We start from the raw sequence: 10,495 nt of genomic DNA, 5'->3' as shown, positions 1-10,495 counted from the left end.
AATTTCTGTCCACTGCTCTGCACATCACTTGATCTTCTTAAAAGCTATTGTTGCTTCAGTAATTACCTCCCTTCCCAGTGCATTTGTTAGCTTTCTATTAGAACACGTTGTCCAATTTACTATATACAGCTATGGTAGTCACATGAGTACCATGTGCTCCACCGATCATCATTAAATGTTGTAAACTATTGATATTGTACCTCCTGGATATGCGTTGAAAATTTCCTTACATTTGGCCTTGATGACCTGCTCCCCTGCGTTTAGTTCCTCCGTGCATGATTTTATTGTATGTCATTTTTCATGTATGTCTATTTTTCTCTTCACTTTACTCTTGCAGCCCATTCTAGCTCTAGTGAGGTCCTTAAATATTTTGGAAGTAGCTTGATCCATATGGGTGCAGAGTCCCGTGCCACAACAATAAAGCTGCTCTGCAAGCTTCTTGCTGAAACTGGTAAGCCTCTCAGTGGGTGGGTGGCAGCATGTGATTTCGATAGACATGGAAGATAGTTAAAGGACTGAATGCTTTCATGGAATGTGGAGCCCTAAGTTATAATTCCAACTTACCCTCTTACTTAACCAACATGGTGCAGCTATGAGCAAATCACCTCAATTTCATATTCCTCAGCTACACTGACTGCCAACAGTTCCTGGTAGAGCACTGTAATTTAAGAATAATAAATCCTCCCATCGTTAACATGAGTCGTGGTGAAGAAATAAAGTAGTGGTCAAACATTTCCACATCTGTCTTTTTGATAAATTGTTCCCACTGTGAGCCAATAATGGGACAGGGACACTGTGGAAAGAGATCCTGACATAGACTTCGGTGAGGAACAAAAAGGGACATAAAATATGGGGCAGGAAGACACAGACCCACTCAGTGGTACATGATGACACAGACATGCACAGTAGAACAGGAAGACATTGATAGGCCCATGAGGCTCACAGTCACAGACACACACACCAAGACTTGACAGGACCCTCAGGTAGGTAGGCACATGTAATAGTGGAAGCTTCATCTACTTATCTATTATTCCTGATCGTACTAGACAAAGACATTATCTATGTGTTATGAACATTTGATGTATGGCTTCATTTCATAGATTCAGAAGGTGCCTCTTATCTGGATGCTGTCCGTCACGTTCTTGAGGATGACAATCACAAGGTACCATCAAGTTATTATGTGTGCAGCATTCTGTGGTCAAGCAGTTTCATAATTAGCAACGCAATCTAATTTAAGTTATGCACTTTTTGAATAGTGCAGTATTCTCTACTTACGTGGACTCATTGCAGTGGTGCGTATACCACAGTCTGTTGTATTTTTCTAAGGCTGGTCTTTCGTGCAGGTGTTCGGTCATGCAACCTCCATCCATGTGTGTCTCCTCAGTGTCTTGTGTCTACTGTTTCCCTGTTCAAGTGGACATATCCAGGTTTTCCTGTCCTTCTCTGTGTCAACTCATTTTCAGACCCAATCCCATAGAAAGTCCCTGTTCCCTAATTGCTGAATAAGTGTGTGTTAAGAAACAATTCTCACCAAACATGGTTCAATAATACAGGATAATATTCAATGTGCACATTTGAAAAGTCTGATTGTGATATAAAAGATGTATTTTGTGTAGAAATTGGAATATATGTAACTCTGTTGACTCCGTGTATGTCCACAATGTGCCCAATGTCAGTGCAATTGAGAAAGCAGGCAACTTCAGCATCAGCATCACCGTGTTCAGCATGTAAGCAAGCACAGGATATAGGCATGAAGGAAAATCAACAAAGTCATTTTCTTTGGATAACCAACAAAAACTTGTATTTCCATGACTGGGTCTCTAGTGTATTCTCTTTGAGAGGTTTATTGAGGTGACCATTTTTTAACCTCAGGGCATGATATAAACCTTAAATTCTTGGTAGACTAAACCAGAAACATCAGACACAGAACTCTACCAGAAATATAAGAATCAAAGAAATAAAACATGGACGTATTCTTTGGAGGTTGAAGCCATTGGGTCCAGCCTGTGCAAATATGCAGCGAACAGAGTCATGTTAGGGATGTGAATTTTAACCCGGCTACTAGAGGAGACTGTGACTATATACGGTCTTGAGCCAAAATGATTTCTTGAAAGTGACATGGATCAACCAAACAACAAGGTGTGGGACAATGGACACTGAGTACTTTAACCCATTTGTTATCTGCTGGCCGTGTTGGGATAGTGTAGGTCTGCTAAATCCTGCAGGTTGAGTTAGACAGTGGCCATCATTCTTCCCACAGACTACTCTAGGTTTTTTTCATTTCCACATTATTGGAATCTACAGCCTACTAATTTCTCATTTGCATTTTTGTAATCAATACAAGGTCCTGAGAGCTTCTTTGCTAGTTGTAACCTACCTAGACATCTTTTGCAATGTATCTTTCAATCTTTTACCAAGTTCCAATCACCTATAGAAGGAGTACACCACCTGGAATGTTTGAATATTCCCTCAATCACGCTTTGGTCAGACATTCTGTAAAAACAGTTTAATTAAATTGATTCAGGTTTTATTCTCAGAGTGTCTTAATAACCATTTTCCAATATTTTTTCAAAGGCTATATCCAGGTACTAGCTTTCCACACATACAAGTGCATTTCTATTTCCTCTATGAACAAAAAGGAAGGAGAGATTGTATGGTTTTCTCACACTCCCGTGCTGCTCCCTCACCAGAATGTGGGATTTGGTTTTATTTATACATCAAAAGGGTTTCTCACTAACCATGTTTTGCTTCATCACAGGTTATTCTTGCCACTTTAAGTTTAATATCCAATTTAACAACCAAAGGATATTATGATATGAATGGAAGAGCTTTGATGGAATATGTGCTTAGGAAAAACAGTCTCATCATTGAAGAACAGGTAAGTGGCAGATGTACATATTTGGGTGGGTGAATGTGTTAGGGGAACAGCAACCGTAGTCAGCCCAAAAGAAATAAGTGGACCTTTTAGCCCCCTTGTGCCCCAATGTAGCTTGTTTGCCACGTAATACAGATCTGCAGTGTTCCATATTTGCCCCTGGTGGTGGAATATAGGCCTTATGTACCTCTATTTAGTTCACATAGGCCCACTTAACATTCCATGTTCTCCATTTGAGCCTGATGTTCCCCACTTGCATTCCAGTGCGTCTTTCACCCTCCCTCAACCGTATGGGTCTCCCTTGCTCCATCAGGCTGATTACATTTGAACCTGAAATTGAGCTGCTGACTACCAGTGTCAACACTGTATATGCCTTTTCTTTATGTCTTGTTCTTTCAGGGTGCCCATGACGTGAACCAAGCCACTCAAGTGCTTTCCAGTATATTTACTTGTAGCTTCACTTGGACAGTCATCCTTTCAGTATACCTAGGCTTTCCTGTTTTCAGTTTCTATTTGTGGTCCATTCTCGTGTGCATGGCTAAACACTTATAAGGTCCCAAAGGAAATACCTATTGGCTATGCCAATGCTTATTTTAAAATCCCTTCTCAACGGTTTATACAATGATCAAAATTACAGCTTTCCTAGAAAATCTCATATCTCCACAGGCTGTTGACGAGATAGGACTGGGCAAATGTGTCGGAATTATTATGATTTATGGAGTCCTGCAGCACGGTAGCAGCACCGGCCCAGCTCCGAAACAACTATCTCGCACTTCCATGTAAAAGAAGATGTGTGCCCACACTTTTCATCAGTTGTTCATGATAAATGGGCAGATAGTGCGGTTTTAATATTACATAAAGTTCCATGCAGCAGGACCATGACTCGCATAAGGCGAAATGAGGCAGCAATGTCAGGGTATTAGGACTAGGTGGTGCAATAAATCAAGGAAAGGCCATTAAAATAGACGGCTTTCCTTCTTTGCCTGGAGCACTGAGTATGCTAAACAAAATGGACTACTAGTGAGGAACAACAGTGGCTTGTGAGCTGCACTGCTTTAACAATGCTTTTGTTTACTTTTAACAATAACGGGAAAAATAGAGACTATGGGGATACGGAAAACAATATGGTTTATCTGTTAAACTTTTATAGATCAGAAGTTGGCGTTGCACCTATAAAGCACTTCAAAATCCTAGAAAGGTGCAAAGACGCGATTTGACAGACTGGTACCCCAGTACTCATTTGCTTGGGCTTGTTTGGAAGCTCTGTGGGATCCAATATTTAATTACTTCCAGGGCTTACCAGCCTAGCAAACACATTACAAATCTACAGTCACACATCCTGCACAGCTAGAGTAAATATCTATTGCCAGTCTTTTACAAGACATACGTTAAGCGACGAGCGACCACGTTTACCCAGTCAACTGCAGCACTGAATAATCCAAACATACCAATGCTCGAATTGATAGGCAGGTTCTCTCTGCTCGCTACCTCCACTAGGTGGAGCCTAACCTCCATCACAGCTTCCTTGTGGTTCAGACTAAGCATGGACTCCCACAGGGCCTTCTCGCCAAAGAATGTAAGAAAACTAGAAACAACCGGAACTAAACAAAACCATGCATTTGTATTCTACCATTTGCTTTAGAATCTGCCCGGCACATAACAGAGAGCATACAGCTGCATGCTGGAAGAAACAGAGACGCCACATGTATCTCACTTGGTTTCATTATAGATGAACATTGAAAGTATAATAGTGAAAGAAACAGAAAAAAATACAAGCTTCAGCAGCACACGAGTGGTGCGCGCACGAGGCAAGAAGTAAACGAGAGGGAGGGGTGGGAGAGTGCCCGCGCGCATGCTAAACATCTAAAGGACATTTTGAAAAAAGCACGTAGGTGGTGGCCGAAACAGCATTGTAGGTGCAAATGATGTCTAAACATGAAGCACAGCAACCTAATGTGGGTCATCGCGATCGTTGTGAAAACGAAAGTGATTGCGATGACGTGCCAAAACACGTAAGGGATACGCGCGCAGCAGGCCGCATGCTTGTGCGCATTCTAGCAAGCTGGTGGCTGCTTTGGGAGCACTTCCCAAAGCCGCTACTATATGGACAGCGCATGCGCGCTGACTCATCGAGACCTAATCAGTGGTGTCAGGGGTTACAACTTTTTCGCGCCATGAAAAGCAACAGAATCAGTGTTTTTCTGGTGTGTATGGAACATTTTGCTTTTATTATTGCTTGCTTTCTACACTGATAATGCATGGTATATAGACAGTGTATGTACAGTGTATATGAGGTCCAAATACATTTTTGCAAATCAAACGTATTGTAGTACACCATACAATACTTCTTCAATGAGTCTTTGGTCATGTGCGCTCGCTTTTTCCTTCCCATGTCCCTTTTTTCTGTGAAAAGGCCCTCTCAACATTGGCACTTGAAATGGGCAATGACAAGACAGCCAGTACACTATTTGCTAACGCTGGCCACTGACATAGCTTTCTATACCTACACTGTGCCCTTGAAGATTGCAATTCTCTGGACAGGTTCTGCAGCATTTGCTTTGAACTGGGCGATTCTGCCCTCCAAGTTATTGAAGTGGTCAAAAATAAAGCAGCACTTTTGAAACTACTGAGAAAATTCCCCTTTACTGAAGGGAACTAGAACTTGCACAGTGTACCACAGTGAGGATTTATTGACTTCAAATGCCATGGTTGATGAAGGGACATTTCTATGTCAAGCCGTTTCTCGTACATTGTAAAATAAAAGTTCCTGAATTGCTCTTCAACACTGATTTGTTTACCATATGGCAAGCACTCTAACATGGAACATGTTGCAGTGCCAAAGTCAATTTAAGGTGTCACCCAGACAACTCTCAAGACGATGTTTCACATTTACACCAAGTATGCAGAACACTTGGCAGACCAGGGTGTTTTCCGACTCTAGTTTTTTTATGTCCACTACAGCAGTTATGTTTTCCTGTAAACATCTAAGACTTTAGTAGAGTGTACTTCTTTTCACATCACTAGTAATTTGCGAACAAATATCCTCACATTTCTTGCCTTTGGCATCATCATTCAGCAAACATGTTGTAAACGGTTTCCACATGGGTACTATAGCATTTCACAGCCCCTTGGTCCAAGAACCATCAGCTAAGTGGCACAGTTCACAGTGGGATGACTTTTTCTTTGATGCCACACAAAGCACAAAATGAGAAATATTTGTGTTTTAGTCCCCTCGCACAACAAAACAGTGCACTAGGATGGACTAAAAAGTCAATAGCATTCTTCATTAACTCTGAAGATTGTAAAGATGCTTTTAGCATACCATCTAACAAGTGGACAGGATCTCTTACAGGTATCAATTTTGAAAGGTCATTACACAGCTTTTTTATATATGTAGCTGAATCACTGCAAGTACAATCAAAATCACTCCAATCTTTGTTGAATTTAGAAAGAAACATTTTGCAGCGGCATACCGAGTGACACTGCGATCCATGTTTCATCCTGTCATGTTTTCACCACTATCCCAGATGCTTGGCGATAGCACTTTTTTCACATATACTTGTCATTATACATTGCATTGAATGTTTAAAACCTGTGGTGTTGTCAATTCACCTACTATCAATACTGACTCACTAGAAACTTGGGGCTGATCTATCAAGGGCTTTTACCCATTCTCTGTGGATAAATGTGATGGCACATTTTGGGACAGATTTGTATGAAACCAGCCATTTTACCTATCAGTAAAAGAATCAAACACAGCCAAAATATCAAATATGATTTTGATATTTCCTGATTCTCTACAGTTTATCAAATTATTAAACACGACCTAAAACATGCTTCTAAACTCTGCATCTTTAGACCAAAGACCACAAAACTTCAAAAAGCAAAAGGAAGAAAAAACATTATTTCAGTGACATCCCTCAACAGCAAAACTCAAGCAGAATAATGTTAGCCCAGTCTTTCTTGCTGCCACCTTATATAACAAAGTTATATTGTATAGGCCCCCTCAGGAAAAAATGACTCTTTCACTCTCCTTTTCCTTTCTTTGAATGGCATTTAATTAGTGGTACGCAGGTGTTTTTTCAGTGTTTATAAGTTTAAACTGGTGAGGGTTTATCAGTTATTATAGGTTTAAAACTAAGACAGCCAAAGTATACCCTATCCATGGTTTTTCAATTATTGCGAAACGATTAACACAGTGTACCCTTACTATTGTGGGGTCCGAGTTTTGATGTCAAACACAAGTGCAGTCAGTGTCCCCAAATAAGAGTCATTGCCACTGGTTTGAGTAGGACTGTGGCCCTTCTGATCCTTTGATGGCTTTCATCAAGCTCTTGTGGTGTGAAAAATTGTTCAATGTTGTGAACAACGCACATCAGAAAAGGGTCCAATAATATCCTTTAGTTATTCTCATTCTAATTATTTGCCCTCCTCTTCCTCCACAGATCCAATGAGTGATTTTGTATTGGGCACGTCTTCTGCCTCTTCTCTTTTCTTGGACCTTCTCAAGTCCTATGGACGCTTACACTTTGATCATATCTCTAGACGCTGTAGAAACACCTGTCATCTGACTAGGGGACAGGAATGAGTTTTGGATCAGTGCCCTTCACCAGTGTTTGTGGGGCTGCAGGTGATGGTGTGAAAGCATGGGCAATGGGAGGTGGCATGGTGCCTGAAGGCTGCAGCACACTTGGCTTTGTCAGTGTCCCTGTGAGAGTAGGCCACAGTTGCTTATGCTCTCCCCAATCCCTCCAGAACAGCAAACGTACCATGTCCTTTTTGATCACTGTGAAAGATGGCGGGACCTTATTGAAGCTTGTAAGGAGAGGAACATGCACCACTTTTGGAGCCTGATAAAATGGGGTGCAGGAAGCACATGTAATCACTGCAAAATCATGTGGAGCCTGCTCTGTAGGTTACGTTTTTTCAGATCAATATGCATCTAATAATAAAATGGATTATGACCCTTCTTGGGTTTATTTTAAATCATCGGATACTGTCTTCAACTTAGCTGATGTGACAATGGCGCTGAGCACTGTTACCATTGGGAGAGCGCCAGGCATAGTCAAGGTCCCCGCAGATATTTTTCTCCAGGATAAAGACAATGGAATCAAAACATAATGTTTTTAGCAAATGCAATTGCTCATGGAGCTCTGATCCCGGATACCTGGAGAGGGGAGGAAATCATCCCGATTTATAAAAAAAGGAGATACATCCTTACCCGGGAACTACAGGCAAATAAGCCTGTTAAACTCAATCCAGAAAGTCGTAGCTCAACTTATCTTGGCAAAAAATTAAAACCTGTATTGATGATAATGACATTTTGAGTCCTCTTCTGGGCTAATATGAGCACTATTTATAAAGTATTCCGATTAATTAAAATTTATCGGTGGACAGTAACACTTGGAAAAGGAAGCCTTTATGCAGCCTTTGTTGATCTTAAGTCTGCTTTTGACTTGATATCACGGCCCAAACTGTGGAGGGTACTGCAGGAACTCAGCTTGCCCCCACCTACTTTTCCTAATTGTGCGCCTCTACGAATACAACTATGACCACATTTGTTGGGGGGCGCTAGGAAACAAGACTGACCAGTTCCCGGTAAAGATGGGAGTACGTCAGGGTTGCGTTTTAGCACCTATGTTATTCTCACTCCTTATTAATGGTATTATTAGCTTTTTAGCTTCCTTTTCCACAGATGCTCCAGTTTTAGCAGGCACAAAAATTCCCATAATAATGTTTGCGGACGATATGCTTATACTGTCTAAAACACTGAGTGGGCTACATCATTCGCTGTTGCATTTTGAAGGATTTTGCTTATTGCCTGGCCTAACAGTCAATAGTTCAAATAAAAGTTCATGACCTTTAAACCACATAGGTCATTTAATGGGGGGTAATGGATGGGCAATCCGTGGATCAGGTTGATGCATTACTTATCTAGGCATCACCCTGCATAAACGACTTAGCTGGAGGCCGCATATTGACACCATGGCCTTAAAGCACATGCAGTTGGCCGGAGCCATGAAAAAAAGGAACATAAGACATCACTGACTAAGCCCCTTTACCCCGGCACTGCACATCTATATTATGGGGCTTAGAGAAAATGCATCCTCTAGCTTTCTCCGAGAATAAGTTCCTGAGTGGGATAACAAGCCTACATCAAAGTACCCCTATGATTTAGGCAGAAAAGCCATAGTAGACCTTGCAAGGCTATGCCCTATTCTCTTCTGGCGTAGAATCTGGCGTACCCCAGAATTGGCCATCTTTGCAGACGGTCTTAAAGATATAATGGAGGCAGATCACTTCCACAAGATTGGCTGGCTATGCAACATCAGATCATTACTAATTAGCATGGGTATGCCATCACTGTGGGATGATCCTAGTGCTACTGGGTTCCCACCAAAACATTTAATTAAGCAAAAGTACTGGGAACCGATGGTGCAAGAAGCAAATAGAATGAGCGATGCCACCTCTCTAACAGGGAAGTTCTAACAAATTAAACCAAATCCATGTTTTACTGTGACGTAATTAGTACTAAGCCGCTAGATCGCAAACTGTGTTTTCAGTTTAGAGCAGGCTGCTTACCTTTGAAGTCCTTTACAGCTGCATGGTCCACTGCGGCCGATGACAAATGTCTAAACTGCACTGACACTGAAGAATCATACGCGCATGTGCTGTTTGTCTGTCCGGCGTACGCTGCTCCCCGCAAAGCCTGGCTGACACCCATTTGTAGGAACATGGGTACTCACTTGTTAAGTGTAGCAATGAGAATATTGTGTTCTGATCCATCAGTCCAGTGCGCAGTATCAGTGGAAACGTTTTTGAGATGGATGTGGACAATTAGATCTAGGCTCCTTTTGTACCTCTGTAAATGAAGTCTCCTACCGATAATAATAATAATATGCTATATTTTTAAACTATCTATCTATTAGTAGCATTAATTTTGTCTATCAACATATAGTATATGCTCTTTTAATGTGTTTGATTATCTCTTTTTATTGAAATTTTCAATTTATTGTATTTTTTTTATAACTTGAAAAATCGTTTTTATGTGAATTGCTTTTGTGACATCTGTCGAATAAAGCTCATGTTGACTGACAGTTAAGCAAGGCCCAACCTTAAAAAAACAAAACCTATGAAAAGCCATTTTTTGGAAAGGCAAGGGTCAGTTTTGGTCATGATTCAAAATGGTGGCCAAAGATAAAATGGTTCCGCAAATGCAAATTTTTACATGAATAAGTGCATAATCAAAACAGCAAAAACAATTTTATTCTAACAAGGTCTGATGCTGGGGACAATTCAGATGTCTGTCCTTGTGTTGCATCGCACTGTAAGAATGATGCTTGTACACCTAGATCCCATCTTAGTTAACCTGATGCACATGTTGACTGGCTTAAGCGCAAAGAAATAAAATGCTCAGACAATTTGGGAATGGGACTGGCTCAACAGCAGTGCTCACAGGCAGTACAGAGGCCAACCACACAATCCAGCCTATGAGATCCAACTGCCCCTTAGACTTTACCAAGGCTAACTGGGCTATTTCTGGGGTGATTGGGGAAGGCACATGGGCATTCAGCTACTGCACTGATAAGCTGGGCTTTTCACTGACAGTGCATTATCTAG

The 10,495-nt window shown here is 41.2% G+C and overlaps 1 protein-coding gene across 1 annotated transcript in view; it reads left to right on the top strand.

Annotated features, from left to right (window-relative positions):
- The first annotated feature begins 390 nt into the window (after window positions 1–390).
- LOC147749184 (maestro heat-like repeat-containing protein family member 1) overlaps window positions 391–10,495 on the top strand; it is a 66,534-nt gene continuing 56,429 nt past the window's right edge. Inside the window, exons 1-3 of the mRNA XM_086936544.1 lie at window positions 391–451; window positions 1,101–1,162; window positions 2,759–2,878. Of these exons, the coding sequence (XP_086792670.1) occupies window positions 391–451; window positions 1,101–1,162; window positions 2,759–2,878 (243 nt within the window). The remainder of the gene's footprint in view (window positions 452–1,100; window positions 1,163–2,758; window positions 2,879–10,495) is intronic.

Source organism: Lissotriton vulgaris, chromosome 1_1 (assembly GCF_964263255.1).
Source record: "Lissotriton vulgaris chromosome 1_1, aLisVul1.2, whole genome shotgun sequence".
In the NCBI taxonomy this organism is placed as follows: domain Eukaryota; kingdom Metazoa; phylum Chordata; class Amphibia; order Caudata; family Salamandridae; genus Lissotriton; species Lissotriton vulgaris.
The sequence above is the reverse complement of the archived record's forward strand: the minus strand, read 5'-3'. Positions and strand labels throughout refer to the sequence as shown.